Source organism: Plodia interpunctella, chromosome 14, assembly GCF_027563975.2.
Source record: "Plodia interpunctella isolate USDA-ARS_2022_Savannah chromosome 14, ilPloInte3.2, whole genome shotgun sequence".
NCBI classification, from domain to species: domain Eukaryota; kingdom Metazoa; phylum Arthropoda; class Insecta; order Lepidoptera; family Pyralidae; genus Plodia; species Plodia interpunctella.
Genome location: NC_071307.1, coordinates 4,509,664 through 4,530,940, shown reverse-complemented (window position 1 = coordinate 4,530,940; position 21,277 = coordinate 4,509,664). Strand labels below are relative to the sequence as shown.

The 21,277-nt window shown below is 36.4% G+C and overlaps 3 protein-coding genes across 3 annotated transcripts; 1 reads left to right on the top strand and 2 right to left on the bottom strand.

Annotated features, from left to right (window-relative positions):
• Window positions 1-768: 768 nt before the first annotated feature.
• LOC128675235 (polypeptide N-acetylgalactosaminyltransferase 3-like) lies at window positions 769-8,483 on the top strand. Its single transcript, XM_053754522.2, has 7 exons — window positions 769-980; window positions 1,058-1,206; window positions 1,976-2,073; window positions 2,935-3,115; window positions 4,877-5,015; window positions 5,388-5,573; window positions 6,195-8,483. Exons 1-7 carry the CDS (start codon window positions 966-968, stop codon window positions 7,233-7,235), a joined length of 1,809 nt encoding a protein of 602 aa, XP_053610497.1. The 5' UTR covers window positions 769-965; the 3' UTR covers window positions 7,236-8,483.
• Window positions 8,484-8,534: 51 nt separating this feature from the next.
• LOC128675240 (uncharacterized) lies at window positions 8,535-13,937 on the bottom strand. The gene is made up of 3 exons (XM_053754530.2): window positions 13,753-13,937; window positions 9,959-10,168; window positions 8,535-9,132 (listed from the first exon to the last, which is right to left on the bottom strand). The coding sequence occupies exons 1-3, from the start codon at window positions 13,850-13,852 to the stop codon at window positions 8,921-8,923; spliced, it is 522 nt and encodes a 173-aa protein (XP_053610505.1). The 5' UTR covers window positions 13,853-13,937; the 3' UTR covers window positions 8,535-8,920.
• A 3,894-nt stretch (window positions 13,938-17,831) lies between these two features.
• Window positions 17,832-20,931, bottom strand: LOC128675462 (uncharacterized). The gene is made up of 2 exons (XM_053754887.2): window positions 20,800-20,931; window positions 17,832-20,451 (listed from the first exon to the last, which is right to left on the bottom strand). Exon 2 carries the CDS (start codon window positions 20,449-20,451, stop codon window positions 18,451-18,453), a length of 2,001 nt encoding a protein of 666 aa, XP_053610862.1. The 5' UTR covers window positions 20,800-20,931; the 3' UTR covers window positions 17,832-18,450.
• Between the last annotated feature and the right edge of the window lie 346 nt (window positions 20,932-21,277).

The window sequence follows — 21,277 nt, the reverse complement described above, 5'->3', positions numbered from 1 at the left end:
GTGCCTATTCCAGAAAATTTCTGTTAACATGGACGGACACACTCGTCAAAAAAGGACACACATAGTTTTCTAACCTCTCTTTCAGCACGCGTTTATAGTCACAGTGAACGTTCCAGTTGTATGGAGTACGTATGTACTAATTCAATGGTCGTATTCCATAGAAAAAATCTTTATCAATGTCAGTGTCAAAAATATATACTACACCCATCGAGTTTAAAATTGATCTCTCTATTAGATAGAATGATCATCGAATTGATCGATCTTAATGGGCTAAAATGAATAATATGGCCGAATTTGAGTTATATTCAACATATTCCATAAAAAATAAAAAATCGATATAAATAACTTTCTATTTCAGTAGAAAAATCAATTTTGCAAAAATTTTCACAATTCTGAATGATTTACAAAAATATCATGAACATTTATATATTTAGCTAAATACAACGGTACACAATATGTATCCTTTTAAAGTATATTATTATAGTAAGAAAAAATGGGCACTTACAAAAAATTCTTAGATAAACATAATATTATCATCCTAAACATGTTGACTCACATTCGTCAATCTCACAAACTGCATGTTATTTTAGGTTTCAAGTCCAGGTTTTGGTACAACGAAAAGTCCAGGTTATGTCCCGAAAATTAGGCTTTAATGGCCCGAAATTTCCAAGATTTTCTTTAGAAAGCGGGAATTTGCAAAACAGCATAGGCACAGCACAGATCACATGATCATACGTGTATTCTGGTAGCAGTAGTGAGTTTAAAATCTATGGGTTTCCCATCGTCGATTGTACGTTTACATGTAGGATACATACCTCCGCTCTACACACAAATCATTCATTTCATCATGAAAACATGGAAAGGAAAGGAAAGTAAAAACAAAATACAATCGAAATAAATGTTGTGAATTGCTTCAGTATTTATGTATGTGTATCTACGTGAAAAAATCTAAATAAACATACAAAATGAGACTAAGATTTGTAAGTTTATTATTTATTTAAAAAGATTGCAAAGGGAAGTATTTATAAATGTTACTTATGTAGTACTTTATTTTCAGGAACATTGGTCCCTTCTATGTAGGGGTCGAAGAAAAAAGATTATAGCTCTAATTATTGTTCTTATATTTCTAATAAATGCCATGTTTTATGTGGCTATGACATTATTTGAGAGAGTTCATAAAAGACATAATTGGAACGGTATTCCAGGGTAAGGAGAAAATTATGCAATTATTAATTTATGATATATAATTATTAGAGTAGTGAAAAACACTTCACTTACAGCAACCATCACAGGTAACCTTTATGTGATATGCGAAGGCTTCGCTAGTCTTTAAAAATTAATTATTATTACAACAAATGACAAATAGTCAATCACAATCATAATCACTGAGTGACTGAGGGTTGCCACCAGTGAGAAGAGAGCCACCAGTGAGAAGTCACTCAGTGATTCAATAAATAATTTTGTGCATCACAGATAATTAACATAAAAAGTTTTGATTAATTATTATTTATAATTAAATAGCCAAGACATAAAATCACAAGTCTATTTCATAAGTAAAGAAAATCTAAAGTTTATTTATTGCCCCTATCCCACACTTCACAGTAATTAGCATATATTAGTTGTATCTTCTGTGTTATGTTGATGTCATCTTGTTCTTTTGTGGCTTTTATATTGTCTGCACCTGCATGTAAGTAATGGGACGCCCACTGGCTAGATAGTGTGACAACCTGCGACAGATTGTAGGATACGACTGGATATGTATAGCCCAAAATTGAAAGCAGTCTAGCACCTTGGGAGAGGCCTGTGTCCAGCAGGGGACTGCTATAGGCTGATAATATTGTTATTTCCCAATTTACATAGTTCTACTTTTACGAAATTAAGCAAAATCAATGGAAAAGTACATAAGAAACATTTACTAATTTGTTTAATGGGTATGTAGTATTCTAATAATATGGCATAATATATTTGTTTTCAGTAAGCAATATGATAATAATTCTTATTTGGATAAAAATGGAATGAGAGTTATTGTTGGTCATTATATTGGTGGAAGCAGTGGTAGAAAGTTGCCTGAAGGTAAGTTGTTTTTAATATTAATCTTGAAGGGCATGATCTTGTGTGTGTTCTAATTAAAGTACCTACTCATTGCAAGCGAATGTGATGATTCAAATGAAAAAAGTGTTGACTCCCCTTGATTGCCATGTGGTTGAATGCTTGAGAACTTATTTTCATGTGATAAATTTCAATCAAGTCTGTTAGTTACAGAGAGAAATGTTAATATTTTGTAATCTACTCACTAGATCAGGTGAATACCTTAAGGGTGGGTGGCACCAGTCAACTTTGTCATTAACTTTAACCTGCATGCTGCCCACACTTATAAAATGGTGTACTTTGCGTTTTTATGAACAAGTTAAAGTTAACATTAAAGTGGACTGGTGCAATACACCTTGATCAGTCATATATTTAACAATTTTGTAAATTGCCTGTAGATATTTTGTAATATGCTCATGCAAATATGTACCTAATTAGTTCTCATTGTAAATTTTTGTTTACTTTAGTAGTTAGTATTTTGTTCTTTTACTTAAGTTCTTAAAAGTAATTAACAAAGATAATTGCACTGATGGTCAGCTCACAAAAAGGAGAAATATAACTTATGGCCATCCTATATTGAGTAGTTTCATAATTATTATTTGATTAGGTACTGCTCTTAATTTTCCATGAATTTTAGGTATTATCTTTTCATAATAGATAGTAGAAGTAGATAAGACAGAGAAGATTGACATAGAAGAAGGTCTATCCTACCCAGCAGTGGGCACAGAGGGCTGCAGATGTTGATGTGTAGATAGTAGTATGTAACATTTATATAATTGTATTATAGTTCCACTAACTTATCTCAAATTCCGAGGTAAAGCATTCATTTGATGACCATCCTTTCAGATGTAATAAATGCAAATTTATACTCTCCGGTGCCAATGGCCGGAGAAGGGGGGCGGCCGGTGGAGATCTACCAGAGAGAGCTGATAACTGCTAAGGAGCATTTCTCACTCCATTATTACAATATTGTAGTTAGTGACAAGATATCTATCAATAGAAGTCTGCCAGATGTGAGAAGTAAAAGGTAAATCAATCTATTTATGTGTCTAATGAAAGTTTTCTGAAGCAAACTCCTGCCTGGCGTTAACCCTTATCTTTGGGAATGCTATTGTTGCCTACCAGCTGCCAAGGCTTTCTATCCCTTAGTCGCCTCGTGCGACGGGAGGATATGGAGTAGTCCTATTCTAGGGCGGAACCACACGCCCAAGTTTTCTGAAGCAAAGTGTATTGCTGAAAGTACTATGGACATTGAACACCTTGTTTCTTGGGACCCTGATTTATGTAAATCAATATCAATGTATGAAGCAATTAGAGAATTATGCAACTATGTGAATAAAAGAATTATGCAACTGTTTCGAAAAACCTAATACATATATTGAAGAGTAATTGCACTGCTTTTTTTCCCAATTAATACTGCAATAAAAGATCATATGAAGAAAGGAAATTAAGTTATGTTGTCTTTTTTATAATTTTTTCCACCGCTGACATAAGCTGATAAATGCGTAAAAGTACATGATTAGTAAATATCAGCATTACAAAAAGCAAAACAACCTCGTAAAACAACCATAGCCACAGGAAGTTCATTGTTTGTGTTTTGGACATCTTGATTAAATTATGTAGCATTCAGTCATAGAATGCCGACAAATTAAACACTATTTTATTTATAGAAATTCTGTAAATTAGTTTTGAATAAAAAAAAGCGTAGATTTACTTACATGAGAAAACGAGAGTATCTACGCTAATTTATACCTACAGTGGACGTTTTAAAGTTCACTTTTCTATGAATGCCATCTTGCCGGGTGGGAGCGGTGTGGTATAAGTAGGTACATTGTACCTTTCAAAAAAATATGTGTCACCAGTCACCACCTACGCGTATGGTGGTAAGTTTATAATCATTTGATGAGGACACAAATAATTATAATGATGACTATGTTGCTTGTTAGCCATAGCCAAGAAGTGAACTCTCAGGGCATACCCTGAGAGTACTCACTTCTTGGAAATTCCAGTATTCTGGATGGATAGCCTATCTCATTTAAATGTGACTATCATATAATTCACAGAAAGGATTTTCAAGTCGAACTCGTTGTTTCAGAGACAAGCATGTTCAAATTAACCAGTATTCAAACAGCAGCTTTATAAGCAACAGCAACTTTATTACGCTATACCAAAAAAAAACTTTACTTTATTGTATTACTGGACAAAGCAATGATTCATACAAGCCTCTCAACAGGCAGCAGACCGAAACTGCGATCTATAAAATGAGATACAAACAAATACAATAACATTTAGGTACTCTTATGTGCCCAAAAATGATAATGACATTCACAGCGTGCGCCGCGTTAGAGAAGAGTTGCAACATATCTTCTATTTCTGTTACGCAAAGATGTACCATACGCCATTATGGCACACTAGCGCCACAATCTCGTTATCATTCTTTTTGTTACTGAAAAAATATCGTGACAAATTATGCCACACTAGATAAAGAATTTGTACCTATTAGAAACTATTATAGTATTCTATTACACCATGTAGTCACAGTTGACTATATCGAAAACAATAGTCACCAGAATCGGTCTAGTAAAGCACAATATCAAGTTTTTTTTTTCACTATGACACATCACATTGTCGTGGCGCTAGTGTGCAGCTAGATATGGTTTTAATCCCACAATAACGCGAAAATTTGCATGTATGTCAGAGAATTGAGGATTTTGTTATTTAATGGAATCTGTAATGTAATAGGATATATCCTGAAAAGATTACAGGAGCATAATTCCGTATGTTGCAGCTGCAAAGACGTGAAATATGACATAGACAACTTGCCGACGGCCACGGTGATCATTGTGTTCCACAACGAGGCGTGGTCCACCCTCATGAGGACTGTCATGTCTGTCATTCGAAGATCTCGCGACAGTTTGGTTAAACAGGTATTCATGTTTTTAATCTTTAAGCTGGTGTTTCTGGAAAGTATCGATTTTTCAGCCAAACCCAAAAAATCTCTAGTTCGCCTCGTGAAACTATAAATGGTATCGATAGACCTAGGTCAACAATCGATGGATAAACTATCGATTTTTAAGTTAAGTGATTTCTAATTTTAAAAAAATCTGTTGCCTGCGGCTCCACCCGCAGTTTTCACACCCTATTCCGACCTCTTAGGGGTTGACTATGTATTTAAAGAAGTATCTTATGATTTTGAGACATAACATATCTATTTCAAATTTCATCACAATCGGTCTGACATTTTCAAAGGACCAAGTGAACAAGGGTGGGTTTTATAAATACTTCGTATTTGATTACAGATAATCTTAGTGGACGACGCGAGCGAAAGGGCATATCTAGGGAAAGAGTTGGAAGACGCCATAATAGACTTTAAGCAAGTGCATCTGCTGAGGAATCCTAAGAGAACTGGCCTGGTGGGGGCGCGGCTGCTGGGGGCCAAGGCAGCCAGCGGCGATGTGCTGGTGTTCTTGGATGCTCATTGCGAGGTGTGTATCTGTGTATGTCTGTTTAAAATAACAAACATTTCCATTTAAAAAACCGTTTTCCTCACTTTCTTGACAGACTGTAAATAAACCTGTCTATTTATTAATACTACTCGATGCGAAAGTTTTGGATGTATGTGTGCTACTCAATAGGGTATTTTCCTTCAATGAAAATATCGATCAGATTATTGTTAGTTTATAAGAAACTGTTTTTTAAGATAATTGAGGTGAACTTTTAAAAATATTTGTGATTTTTCTGTCAAATTACTAGTAGTAGTGGTTCCATCTTCCATCGTCGTGGTCATAACATGCCTTTCTAGCGGTTTGGGGGCTTTTTTTTACTAATTTAAACTTTGATAATATTTTTTCCGAAATATAGATAAAATAATAACCAAAATCCAGTAATTTGTCTGATTTTTGGTTATTATTTTATTATTATTCAAATTTTATCTATATTTTACAAAGTTTATCTATAATTTAACCACATTTATCTATATTTTCGCATAAGAATAACTTTAGATAGTAAATAGTGTATTTTCGTCCCTCAATTTCTATGTGAACGGAGCTTCGATCCGCTATAAAGAAAAGTAAACAGGAATATAACAATAGTGTTGTAAATCGAAGGTGACGGAGGGGTGGCTGGAGCCGCTGCTGGAGCGCGCGGGCAGCGACGACGTGTTCGTGTGTCCGCACATCGACCTCATCTCCGAGGACACCTTCGCCTACACCAAGAGCGTGGACGCCCACTGGGGCGCCTTCAGCTGGCGCCTGCACTTCCGCTGGCTCGCGCCCAGCAAGGAGGTCATGGATGCCAAGCTGAAGGACCCCGCCAAGCCGTACCCCACCCCGACCATGGCCGGCGGACTTTTCGCCGTCCGGAAAAGCCTCTTCTGGCGCCTCGGAGGCTACGACGAGGGCATGGTGATCTGGGGCTCCGAGAACCTGGAGCTGTCGTGGCGCGCGTGGCAGTGCGGCGCGCGCGTGGAGATCACGTCGTGCTCGCGCGTGGGCCACATCTTCCGCAAGCACAGCCCCTACAGCTACCCGGGCGGCGTGCAGCGCGTGCTCAACAACAACCTGGCGCGCGTGGTCTCCGTCTGGATGGACGAGTACGCAGACTTCTTCTACAAGTTCAACCCGCACGTGGCCGCCGTGCGCGACGACCGCCGCGTGGCCGCCCGCGTGGAGCTCCGCAAGAATCTGGGCTGCAAATCGTTCAAATGGTATTTGGATAATATATGGCCGCAGCACTTCTTCCCCAGCGAGGACCGGTGGTTCGGCAGGATCAAGAACGACCTGGGCGCGTGTCTGGCGCCCAACGCCAGCGTCCCGGGCGTGGGCGGCGCCGCCTCCGCCCAGCCCTGCCATCCCGACGACCAGCTCGAGGGGCTGGTGGTGTTCACTCCGAAGGGCTCCATCATGGTCGACGTCGGGCTTTGCTTGGAGAAGGGCAACGGCCGCGTCGTCTGGAGATTTTGCAACGAAAACCATAGACAGTATTGGGAACAAAAGGGCCCGAGGATCAAGACGTTGACTGGTCTCTGCCTGACGCTAGTTACGAATAAACATCCGGATCCGAGTGGCATCGGCGCCCCCTTGACGACGGTGAGGTGCTCGGACGACCCGGCGCAGATCTGGCATTTCGAACGAGTGCCTTGGCGTTAATTGTGATATAAATGTTAATTTAGATTAAGTAGCAATAAGTCGACTGCAATCTCGTAACCTCTAATTTTAACAAGATATAATCTTGTAACCGTTTTATTTTAATTCGCACGAGGACGTGTTAAATCCTAATATTTTAGTTTTTTTTTTGGCTCTTTATTTTAGTACTTTAAAAAATATTTTAAAATTGTACTTATCTCACAAGGTGTTATTATCATAGCACTTGTGCACTGGTTTTTACTTTACAAACTTGACTTTAATTAACTTTTACTAAATTAAAATATAATTTTGACCGATGAAGGTACAAACTAATATGTAAACACTGATTATGCTAAGTAGGAAATATGATTTATTTATGAATGCATTTTATGCATTCGTTAACCGCCCAGTATGAGCAGACCATACCAAGTGATTTAGTGTAGTTTTTTAGCCAATAGATATACATACGTAACAAGGCAATTTTGACGTTTTACAAGTACTTTAGATTTTTGTAATTCAGTACCGTCAGCGCGTATCTGTTATTTATTTATAATACAGTTCGACGACATAAAGGTGAAACAGCCGCCAGCGTTGAAAATGCAGTGTCACAAAATGTGAAATTATTAATACTGTATTTATATTAATTAATTTTATACAAAAGTCTTGAACGATTTAAGATGTCCTTCAAGTTTGTCTTCACGTATCTATGAGAACAAATTCGGAAGTGGTGAAATTTGACTGAAACATTACATTTATTCATCATTAAATATTTTTAAAACAACGCCTAAGGTATATATCATACAAAGGGTTGTATATTATTAGGTACTTAATACTCAATTGAAGTTTTTTACTTTTATAATGCAAAGCGTTCATAAATTTATATGACATTTTTTCATTCTAGTCTTCAATAGCTTGACTGAAGATTTTATTACGATTGTAAAATTCACTTATGTTATCGGAATAGCAGAAATAGTAATTTCATTATAATTACATTCCATTAGATTAATTGTTTATTAATGTTTTTCTATAAAAAATATTATGATAAATTTATTTCAGGTATGCATGTTATTTTACAAAGCATTGAAAATGCTATTTAGTTTTATGTTGACTTTCTCATTTTTATCTTACCACTTGCTTTGTAATATTGTTGGCTACAAAATGATAGTCAGCTCGATTTCTATGAAAATCTGAAAACTATTGGTTGTGTATGCAATATTATTTACTCACTACATGGAGTAACGAAGTTAAAAGCAATAAAACAAATTTTACATATTTATTGTATTTTTATTTTAGAAATTGTATAAAATGGATAAGTAATTATAATCATCAACCAACCGCCTACCTACCCTTATTTCACATTGTGGGGAATAAATTATAATATTGAATTTAATTCGAAAGCAAATTACTATCTATATACAGTTTGTTACTAACAAAATACCTACCATTTATTTGCCGGAGAATGTCGAGGATACTTACCCAACGGCGATCAAGGTTTTCAGGAGCTGTCTTTCATACCAGATATCCATGTATCTGTACGTACCTACCTAACTTAATCATATGACGGGTGTAACCATGTGCAAACCTAGGATTTTCGCATGACTAGGGGTGGTTAAAGTGGCGGGTGCGATTTTGCAATGATTGCGTGTTTACTGTACTAAATGTGCAGTGAGCGTCACAAGCAAGTGGCTCGCGTAATATAGTTACTAATTTCACCTGAAGACGTAGTACAATGTGACTGATATGAGAGGTACAGTGATCGTCACATGCACATGGCGCGCGGAGTTGCAGTTGTTACGGTTGCAGATGTAGCATCGCGCGTCACTGTGTCCGCGAGCCCTTTCAACCGATTCCAAACCAACGCAGACTGAATCAGCTTGTTGTTTAGGGACACAGCCCTTCAGGATGTCTACTGTGTTGCCAACTGAAAAAAAAAACATTTCTTAAAAAAAAGAACGGTAATTTCAACTATTTAAGTCACAACACACTACAAAGACTAATTTCGTATCGTAGGATAACACAATTCCTTGTATATAGGTATAGTACTTATAGATAATTTTTAGGAAATTTTAATCTGTAATATATATTAGAAAATGTTAGTAGGTGGTAACATCATTTTCGTGCTCGGACTCTTACAAGAAATTCATAATTTGGGACCTAAGAATTTTGATTACATGGGAAGCTGTAGATGAAGCTGTGACCTGCATATGCAAAGTAATTTTAAAAAGATTAGATTTACTCCAAATCAATCGCGAGTATTATCGCTATAAGTAGAATGGACTGAACCGGTAGACGACTCCCGCTGAGTATATCAATCAATGTAAATGAGCCCTTTGAGTCGACTTCAATGATAGCTTTCTAATGGACCTCAATGATGCTGCGTTATCTGGCTCGATTTACTGCTTATGCTGAAGTAGCTTGGACTAATGGCCAGTTTTCAATGGAACTCATTTTAGCGTAGCAATAAAATATCCGGAGCGGAAATAAACGTCATATCGTTTGTTTCCGCTCCGGATATTGCTGTTGTGGAGATTCTTCTCACACGCGAAAGGTTATCATTACCAGATGATGATAAAAGATGGAAGGTTGTCTTAGGAATGATATGAAAGTTTTAAAATTTAACGAAGGTATGACAGGAAACAGATAACGCCGACCCCATTTAAAATTGGGTTTGGTTAGGAAGGAGCAAGAAGAAACGAATAGAATAGCACCATTGAGCCTAAAAAAAATAAAAAAATAAAATAACTTACATGTTTTGTCATCGGGTGTCGCGACAAACTTCAGACATCTGTACTCAATAGGCACCCTGGAAGCGGTGGATGGGGGTGGATGGCCGTGGTTGTAGATCCACTCGGGGGTCGCCCAGTTGGAGGGGTGGCATTCAATGGGGGTGCCGGGGGAGAAGATGTCCTCGGGACGGCAGCCGAGGCATTGCTTGAAGTAACAGCTTTCGGGGGCCACTAGAGAAACAATGTAATTAATTCATGTCAAATATCAAACTACTTTAATCATTGTGTACCTATATGTAAAGTGGGTATCCATAATAAGGTATCCTGCCTACTGAGTAAGTATTTAACTTGGGTAAATTCTATCTTTTTAGTCCGTCAGATATAGTAGGGAACGGGTTACGTACTTACTCATGTGCCTAAGTACCTAACTTGTGCCTCGGAGAATAGGAATGGGAAGGACTAAGGAAATAAAACTCTGCTTGCCACAGACTTTACTAGTATATAAGTCTGTGCGGCTTGCTTTAATCACATCGTACAATCAAGTGTGTGACATCTATTGATTCATTTATTGAAGTTCTGGTTAAAACATTCTCAAATAAAATACTCGTTGTTAATTATATAAAATCACGCTACCAGGTTGTTTTAACGTTATCTTTTGTTATTGGATCTCACAGTGAATTTAAATTAATTGGTTCGCCCCAAATTAAAATGGCGCCCAAAAGAAAATCACGTGAAAGATCTGTTCCGATTTCTCCCGTCATGAAATATTCTCTGCGTGAACTGTTTTAATTAGGAGCTCACTCTTAATGGTGTTCGATGTGAGATACCTATAGCAAACATGTAGGATTGTGAACGCCGAAATAAGTACTGTTATCCAGCAGACAGCAGATCTGATCATGGTATTCACGTCATGAAGAAAATTATTATAATAACCAAAGCAAAAATTGAGTACCTACTTGTCGATATATTTATAACATAGATAGCCTACTTATGATCAATAAGTTCCGAGATTGAATCCAACTCGTGCCACATAATTTTGTATGCAATCTCACTCAATGTTTTCTTTTACCACCCCTTGTTTTAATGTGAGAAACCCGCCAAGAAAGCCATCTGGTGAAATGAAGAAATTTTGACACCAGTGTTGACCTAACCTTTGACACACTCTACATAGGTATATGAAAGAAGATAGAAACGACTACAAACCTTCATAGGGAGTCACGTTTTTTTCCTTTTGTTGATCTATTAAAATATTCTCACCTACTACACCTATTCTCACCTATATATGTATACTTATATGTATATTAAGTTATTGACATAAGTTTACATAGATCGTTAAAATCAAATACCTAACTCATTTTGAACACTACTTTTATACAGTAAAATACGTATTGTTGTTGTTATGTTGCTTAATTACAAAATGATCTAATTTAACACTTGACTGGAATATGCTCGAGGCTCTCAAGAGGCTTTCGATCGGGTTCTTGTAATAACAGTTCCAGAGCACTCCACGTTTGTTTTAACCGCCGCAATCATGTCATTTTCTCGCGTTTCGCGACATTTTGCTCGCCAGCTCACAGATTTATATAAGGCTAGATATCACATCTTCACAACATTTTTATAACAAAATGTGTCACTTTAAGGTGCGTTTCCTCGTTGCCTGGTTTATAACTTGCAATTTTGAAAAATCAATGCACAATATACTTAGATATTAATACTTTAGAAGAATGATATGAATACGTTCATCCAATAATGAAGCGTATTTTCTAGAAATTTGTATTGGACGCGAGTTTTCTGCATTATGCAAAATAGAACAGCAGTCGAGTGACAATTAATATTTTTTTACTGTCCCTTCATAAAGCTGTTCGTCAGCCGTCCAGTCATAAGGGATGAGGTATCTAACCTAATATAAATCAATGTCTCCGTATGCATACGCAATTATTGAAAACGAGAGAATCCGCTCTCGATGCGTCCACTTGCCAACACGCATTGAACCCGATCGGACTTTCTTTCGATTTTATTTTAAAGTACTAGGTACTTATCGTCTGCCGTTATTTATCAAACCTGAGGACTACCCATTAAGGTGGCTTCGCACCCCGTGATTTCTTCAATCGGTTTTTAAATCGGTGTTGATTTTACGAATCGGACCACTGGGAAAAACGGTTCTTGCAGAGAAAACGGTGTAATGTTACCCTGGTGTTAACGCTTCCCACAAAACCACAGGAAAGTCTCATCTTATTTGTAACACATAACTAGTACAGTCAAATAATGAATGTGACTAGAGTACATGCAAAGTTATTAAGGAATATTTTTCTTATTTCGATTAAATTCCTCTAATCAATGGGATATGAACAACTTACTTGTTGGAACTACTAATAAGGTATTTCTAAAAAAATACTAGGCATTTAATAAAAAATCTACTAGGGTGCGTTGCACCAGTCACTTTTATGTAAATTTTTATTTATGCCATTTGATCTAAAGGACGACGCGGCGGTGCGCAAGTTAAAGTTAACATCAAAGTTGACTAGTGTTACCGACTTTGCAAACTGCTTTTGGTGACAGCGGCGGTCTCGGACCTCAGTCGGTGATGCGTAAAGAGATTTCCACTGGGAAAGTGCTTGATGGGCGGGTGACATAATTGTTCGTGGTCGGTTTTGTCAGCGTTGGTAGTTGTAACTCAATAGGCTTTGCAGAAAAACCAGATTTTGCAGTTGCGACAGCGGGTTTAGATTTTCCGTTAACTATAATTTAAAGTTTATTTTTTATTTAATTTTCTATTGAGTACAAATTTTCTGGTCGCTGAAAATAGTTTGTTCGACGAGATACCTTAGGTTAGGTACTTGAATTTAAATCAAGTATTTTTAGCATTTAGTATTTTAGTAAGTAGTATTTAAAAAAATATATGTATTATGATTAAGATGTATATCATATATAATTAAGCATACAAATTCAAAATAAGTTAAATAGTCTAATCTGTGTAAAAATCTTTAGGCAACATTTCTGATTAAACAATTTAATTGAACGTCATACCCCACGCGGAAGTATGATGAGTCGATACAAAATAAATAAAGCATATTTGTCACTTATCTTCCTTAGATACGTTATCGCATTGCAGTAGTAAATACACAGTTTAACCATGAGGTATTGTTATATGGGCGCAGCCATTATTATCACAGTATCAACACTTAGATAACCATCTCAGTCACACCACAATAGTGCCCTAAATTCATAGTGCGATGAACAACACAAACTGTCGCCTACGTATCATGTCGTGACACACTACCAGCGCATTGACAATGTAAATACGATTGTCAACATTGGAATAAATAAATATTTATCCAGGGGCAGCCGAGGCGAGATGAGTCGGGTGCCATTGTGTCAAGAAGCAGTAGTGCGTTGGCGCAGCCGACCGGACTAGTTGCCCATTCATATGGAAGTGATGTAACCCTTTTTTGTTAAACTAAACGGTTAAAAGTACAACACACGCTGAGTTTTTCAAGAAACTACAGAAATGGCAAGAATAAAATAAATATTAGTAAACTTTAACAATAATATATAACCCAGAATCAGATTAGAGCCGTAATTGTTTCATAAAAGTGTAAAATCAGATAAAATAATTCAAATTAGTAATTTGGAATGACTGATGAAAAATATGTTTTAGTAAGAATTTGCATGCGTAGACAAAAAAATTATTAATGAGATACAATAGCAGGAATAGAGTTACAGTCGGTCGCTCGGAGTTTTGATTTTTCTACGTTAAAATGTTATTTCTACTTATTTCTACATATGAAACTTACTAATGAACGAAACTAGCTTACCATAGGGCAATAACACGGCAGCACTAAAAATATACACGAACATTTCAGACTTCCAATAATAACATTTCATGCGCGTATCACGGCCAAACGCTTTTATCATACTAATCTGTGGTGAAATCGCATTATCTTTGTACCTTGCGTTATCAATGGGCAGTAAATTAATTTGACGTTTGCCGTGGAAAACACAATATGTACAGGCAATTCGGAAAGTCTACGATTTGACGAACCTGCCAGTCGATCGGTGCAAATATAGATTCAGTCGATTGATGTTGGGTATATTCCAGCGAGAGTTACATTTGGCACGGGTTTTTCCATTAGCTAATAGTTGTTACAGTGCATTCTTTAATTTACGATTGCTCTGGACTACTCCATATTCGTATGTTTCAGTTCATATTTGCAGATAAACGCACATACATTTCTTAAATAAAATACTCAAAAATATTATGATAGAGTGAACTTATTTCTATTTCTTAAGAATGAATGAAACTTTTTCACATTTCATAGGGCGGCATAATAGCGTAAATAAATCAATAAAACAATCCTACTAACTACGTACGATATGAGATACATATAATTATTACATTTTTTTCTCTCTTTATTTTGGCATCAAACATTCATTACAAATATAATTGATAGCTTACATCTAATGACAATGAGTGCCGAAAATTAGATATTAAACTATTTATAATTTAATATAATATTAGTATTTATCATCATCGCGTAATTTAAGAGCGTGGCTCTTGTCGGTGGAGTTCCTTCCATTGTTCTCTCTCTAAAGCCAACTCCTTCACTTTTTGTATAATATGAATATTAGTATTATATAAGTAGTTTTAACAAGCCATAGTTATTGTTAGAGCTCTTCGGTAGTAATAAAACCCATTTAAAATACATGATTAGAATCACGTGGGTGTTGGATGACAAATCGCAGAATTCGTTAATTAAAAGCAACCACGATTGATGTAGTGCCTTTATGAAGGCGAAAAATTTGGTAATATCATTTAATTTTAAGTGGTCACAGGCGCCGACAGTCGCTTTATTTTATCAATTACTTAAATGCTATTAATCAGGTAGCTATCAACTGGTTTTATAACATCACGATTTAAGTGTAACTTTTAGTAGGTAGTTAAACTAGGTACTTACTACCACTTAGGCACTTTACTGAAAGTGGGTAATTCTACCTACCTATGTAAATACAAGTTATAGATATAATGGCATCGGTTCTCGTATTTTTATGACAATCAGAATTAAAATTACTTGCCTAATTTTGTTCTGTCAATAAGATAGGTAGCTGGTTTGATAAGGTTATCTATCAAGATATGTAATTGTTTTGATAATGAAGGTAATTTGCGATACAGTAAAGGGCTCAACACTGAGTACTTTCCTGTTGTAACTCGTGATGGACAGACAAAAAATACCTGTGTTACTACTGGATAAATAATGGCAGTAAATGGAAGGATATTATTTATATAAATAAATTACTGTTAAATTTTCTACAAATTAAATAATTCAAATACAAACATGCTCCAGTGATCTACATTGAACACGGACTTCAGCAATGAAGATATTAATAAAATAACGGCGCAAGCGCAGGATAGCAGAATCGTGCTCGCAGGACGAACGTGCTCGTACGCATCGCACGCGATCTGGCGTCCTTCGCGATCCTATCTAAGGAAGGTCACTGTGTCGGTCATTTCAAAAACATTTCACATTCACCACGCTTTTGTCACAACCATAAACAAACCAAATCTTCCACTCCATAGATGCGTGAGAATTATCACGCAATTGACAACGGCTTAGTCCATTAATCCTTATCGCAGCAATAAAAATTCATCGTTCAAATGTTAATCAAATTCAACAAACCTTTCAATGATTAATCACCGCTAATGTATTTCAGTTCGCATACATAATTTATAATTAACGCACCAAAAAAGTAATATTCATTTAAAACACTTAAGAGAACACACAAATTAAGCTACTATATAAATAGACCCGCTAATCAAGGGACGGTAGCTCGGCAAATGAGGGCGATAAATCTTCCAAAACCAGAAGATTCAATTACATGGCTACCGGAAGGCAACAAGAGTGGCATTAACAAATTGTTCAAGATAAATAAACCTTTTTAATCTTCAGAAGTCCCGAGAGTCGCTCTTATCGAATTCGTCGGCGTTTTTTCGTTTATCGAGTAGTTAATGTATTGGTCAAGAATTAATTGGTCCCATTGAGTGAAAGCCTTGCCGCTCCTAAATAAAGCTGGAAACACTTAAAGCGGAGATGAGTGTCGATAAGGCTGGCAGCTGTATCAGATGTAGCTCATCCGATGTGCTGATTAACGGGACTGCTGTACAATGGACTGATTTAGAAAGACTAATCGACTGTGTCAATGTATTTTGGTCGGAGATCCATCTTGCGTAATCTTGATAAATCTTGTACTAATAAGTATAGTTTGAATATGTTATTTGTGCAAATATGTTATGTTCAAATAAATTGTTACGCTACTTCCTTACAGAATATATTCTTATGTTAGATGTGATGATTGCAGCTGGTTTGGGTATTGAATGTATGTATTGAATGGACAAATTGTACTAATTTCCATTTAATTTTTCAAATAATAATAGAATGTCTTGGGATTTGATCGTAAATTTGTGTAATTATCTACAAAGCAACGGAAGAAAATTTGAATAGACTTAAACTTGACCAAATTTTATCAAAATATTTGCTGCAAAATATAACAAGATATGCGACCTTACGGGAATATTGCCAAGTGAGGAATCCAGCATCCATCTGGAATTTTCGGAAAAGTGGCAAAGAATCCAGTATCCAACTGCGGAATCTTCGGAAACAAATACATTATCAAAAAAGAAGATGCTCCATAAATGACGATGAAAAAACAACATCTCCACAAGGCATGCGACCTCACGCGAGCGCCGGAGCAGTCAGCCACCGTCAGCATCCACCTGGAATCTAAATCCTCTTATCTATCGGCGGCATCCGTGCCACCGCATGCCGACACGACGTCGCCACGACATGTACCAACTTTACACTGAGAGCCTGGTGCTAAAAGAACTGCACCAAAATATTTTATTCTCCGTGTAACCGAATTTCTTCTTTTCTAACAGTATTTTTTCCATTGATCATTGACATAGTCAGGAAAAATTGGTTTTACGAGTAGATCTAGTATTACGTACTTAGATACTCTGATGGTAATGCTAATTTTCTACTTCAGTTAAATTGAGTAGAAATATTGATAAGGGTATTTTTGGCTTGGATAGTGAACCTTTTTCTTTTCATAGAGATGTTTACTACATATTAAATATTACAAGTAATTTAGTCGAAGCTTTAATGACTTAAAATATAAAATAGGTTCAGCTACAATTAGATCTCGGTCTAAATGACAAACGCGATCTTGGACACTATTTTGCACGTATACAGACCAAGTTACATCTACAACAACTTTGAACCTTAAATTGTTGATATAAAGTTGAGATCTGGGGTCGCGGTCCAGATTTTAATATTGTCGTAAGTGGCAGCCCTATTTGGCACAGACTCTCAGTTTGGAAGCGACATGACGCCTTCGGACGATGAGGCGTGCTGCTATTTTACCTTGTTATCTAAGGTATTGTTGAAACTATCATTCTTAAGCCTTACCTTATAAGGAATGTAGTCAGGGTAGATTAACTTTGTAACTAATATTTGATATTTACATATTTCGAAGTATTTGGGAAAAATTCTGTAATTTGTTATAAAAGAGGGGAAAAACACTGAAAACTATTAAAAAGAACGCATGAAAAGTATTTCGGTTTAGAAAGAAAATTTGGCATGTATTAAGAAAATTTGAAGCAAGCCGTGAATTTAAATAAATCGTTGTGAAATTGTATCGTAAAGTCGTCAACCGGCACCTCAGATTCAAACCATTGCGTGACCTAAAGTACCTGATAATTTACACAACCAAGTAGATTGCAAATTGGTAAATAAATAAATCAATAATATACCGTGGGTAGGCCTTTTTCACGGCAACAAATATATTATTTTGTGAGTTGGTTAGTACTTAATAATAATCGAGTAGTAATAGAGTAATAGGGGAGATGGGCCCAAAGCGGGTACCTCAAGGTTTGTGTCAAAAAATAAAGAGGTTATTGCAGTTGCAAAGTGGTTTTTTTTAATTATTTCGTACAAATATGTATTAAACTTTGTAACAAAAACTAAAAAACACTTCTTTCTTCATAAATTTCTTCAAAAACTTAAAAATTATTCAGTTGTTCATATTACCTGCTTTACCCGTAGGGGGTGCCTAAAGCGGGTATGGCCCTTAGGGCAAAACGGGTCAAGACTGGGCAAGGCGAGTAACAATGAGATTTTTTTCTTAAAAACTAAATAATGATAACAAAATAATAAAAATATCCTAAAACTTTTCAAAAAGTTGTACACAATCAAATTTAAATTGAAATTAAATTAATTAACAGCCAGTATTTAGATTTTTTTTTATCTTATATCTAATCAACAATCATTGCTTCAAAAAAAATCAGTCTTTTTAATCAAATTCGTCAGTCTTAATTAGTTACTGCTACATTTATTTATATAAAAAAAGGTTTTGTGATTAGTTTAGTATCTAATCAAAAGTAAAAATATCGAAAAATTAAAATAATAAAAGGTTGCACAAAATAAAATGTTCAGAAACTTTACGTGATTTTTTTTGTGTTACTATTCTTGACATAGATCACAATAGTAGGCCCCTTTGCCTAAATAGCTTGTACACTCTTCATGAGCCCAACCATGACAATCATCGCACCTTATCCAGTCTTCTATTGGTGGATCTTCGTACATCTCGTGGCATATGAAGCAGACACTTTTTTCTTCTGCGTGCTTCCTTGTCTTTCCGCTTCCAGTAATTTTTTTTGTGTTCGAGGTCGAGGCTTTTTGTTTTTTACCTTTTTTGGCCACAGGTGGATTTTTTTTAGACACAGACTTTACTTTTTCTTTAAGTTTCTTAAGTGATACTTTCTGTTTCTTAGACTCAATTTCTCTCTGTTGCTCTTTAATGGGAGTGCTGGTTAAAATTTCTGACTTTTGTGCTCTTCGTTTACGTGATGTCTTTGGTGCAGTTAGTTTAGGTATAGGGCGAATGTCCATTGGGGTTACCTTGGTAGGTGTAACACATTCAGGAATCACTGTTTTAACAAGCAGAACTTCCTCAGGTCTAGGGGTGTTGCTGTCAATGTCTTCAAGCATTCTATCTAATACTGACGGGGAAATTGTGCGATCGGAGTCTACAGAAAGGCGACCAGGACTATAATTTTGCATTTGTGGATGGTCGATAGTATTGTCACCTGGAATGTCTATGGGAATATCAGGGTCAAAGTTTTCTTGAACATTGGCAGGTTCAGTAGCGATTATGGTATCGATTTCATTATCTTCAGGAGGATCATTGACAGAGGTGTTTGGAAGATGTTCAGTGGCTATCGTATTAGAAATCAAAACGTCACATGCATTTAATGCCAGCGGCCTGTCTGTCAAGGATGAAGGAAGATAATCATCATCGCTAAATATATGTCGGTTTACTGGCCATATACCAGTTGCCTTAAATCCATTTACAGCATTTTGAGCAGAAGCTGCTTTCAGGTAAGCGTCGCCAAACAGCTGACCAATTTCAAATGGTGAAATGGTTCGTCCCACATGAGATCGTTGGTAAACCGAAACCGTCTGTTCAAAATAGGTTTTTAAAGGGCCATATACGCTTACATCTAGTGGTTGAGTTCGGTGACTGGTGTGTGGAGGTAATGAAATAAATATCACATTATTTTTTGAGGCATATTCTAATGCTGGCAGATATTTATGAGAAATGTGGTTATCCATCACAAGTATTACTTTATTTTCCTTAGTGGGTCTCGTCACCTCTACAAAATGGCGTAGCCAGTCTAAAAAAATTGGACCGGAAATCCATCCACTATCAGAACAAGTAGCTACTGTGCCTGGTGGTGATCCATCAAGCAGTCGGGGGTTCATACGTTTTCGAGAAAATATCATAAATGGAGGAATAAAAGATCCAGCTGCATTGCAGCAACACACAATTGTTGTCAATTTTCCTCTTTCAGTACTTGATATTATTCCTACTTGTTTTTTTCCAGTTCTGGTGAGAATTTTTGGTGGTTTATTGCTGGTGGTGCGCACACCCGTTTCGTCAACATTGTAAATTCTAGTCGCGTTGATTTCATTGCGATCTACTTGATCTTGTAAAAGATCAAAAAACCTCTCAACTTGCGGTCTATTAAAACCTCGGGCACGGGCTACTGACGTTGGCTCTGGCTTTCTCAAAGTTAATTCGGGATGTCTTGTTGCAAAGGCTCTATACCAATCTTCTCCAGCAGTTTTCTTTTTAAAAGGGTGCGGAATTCTATTGCTCTCTGCGTATTGATATACTAGAGATAAAAATTCAGATTTTGTCAGACCATAAAAAAGGTTATCCATATGAAACAAATATTCTATTAATTCAGATTCTTGTTGGTCATTAAAAACTGTAGAAAACCTACCGAGTTTTTTGTCTGCGGAGCCTTTTTTTATATGCCTTTGTAATGTTGATAAATTTATACCATATTTTTTTGCAGCACCATTTACTGAGCCCTTCTTTGCCTCTTCCATTGCCAACTTCATTGTCTCCACGTCCCAAGAAGCTTGTTTGGTCTTCCTTTTGTATTTTTGAACCATCTGCAAATGTATTATCAATGAATGATAGATTTCAGTACTTTACAAATACCTACCATGACTAAATATGAATTATGAGAGCCAATATATTGTAGGATCTTAACGCGAGAACAGTCGGTGTGCGCCAAAAATGTCTTGGGTAAAGCGGGTCAGGGCAAAGCGGTTACCTGCTTTACCCATACCTGCTTTGCCCAAAAGTTTATTTTTCACGATTTGTAAAATAACCTCAAAATCTTTATCAGAAATGTTGCACACACAACGAGGATTCAAAGCTGTTTTAATGCAGATTAACACACAAGTAACAATAATAACATAAGTCTCAATAGAATGAAGAAATTCGTAGTCACATACCTTGATATTTTTTAACAAAACAGGCCAATAAAAACACCCGCCGCTCAAAACGCCGCCGCGCGTCGCTGACGTTTCCGTCAAACTGATTCGTGTTGGTACGCGTTCGGGCGTCGCCGCGGCACGCACACATTTACACTATATGCTTGTATGCATGAATAACGAGGCCTACCCGCTTTAGCTGGTATACCCGCTTTGGGCTCACCTCCCCTAGTACTTAGAACAGTCTTTCGTAGTAAAATTAAGTATTCTTCCTAACTACTACAAAATCTTGTGCCGAAAATAATAATAAAAAATCTATTTGTTTCGTGTGTCTGAACCGTGTCTATCTGGACCTCTTCTTCCATTTATTATTAGTTTATTTATGTTAAATGTTGCCAATCGATATTCGATCTACCGTTACATAAAAATAAGCCTAATAAGTCATCTGTTTAAAAAGGATTTGAGGAACTGCCGCATTAATTTATCTGCCCACGTGCTG

Excerpts from the sequence above, each read along its gene's own strand:
- LOC128675235 (XM_053754522.2), top strand. Across the intron at positions 2,074-2,934 it reads TGGTAGAAAGTTGCCTGAAG|ATGTAATAAATGCAAATTTA; the intron begins GTAAGTTGTTTT and ends CCATCCTTTCAG. Across the intron at positions 3,116-4,876 it reads CCAGATGTGAGAAGTAAAAG|CTGCAAAGACGTGAAATATG; the intron begins GTAAATCAATCT and ends CGTATGTTGCAG.
- LOC128675240 (XM_053754530.2), bottom strand. The coding sequence starts at position 13,852 with ATGATAAAAGCGTTTGGCCGTGATACGCGCATGAAATGTTATTATTGG. Across the intron at positions 10,169-13,752 it reads TGCCGTGTTATTGCCCTATG|TGGCCCCCGAAAGCTGTTAC; the intron begins GTAAGCTAGTTT and ends TTGTTTCTCTAG. Across the intron at positions 9,133-9,958 it reads GACACCCGATGACAAAACAT|TTGGCAACACAGTAGACATC; the intron begins GTAAGTTATTTT and ends TTTTTTTTTCAG.
- LOC128675462 (XM_053754887.2), bottom strand. The coding sequence starts at position 20,451 with ATGGTTCAAAAATACAAAAGGAAGACCAAACAAGCTTCTTGGGACGTG.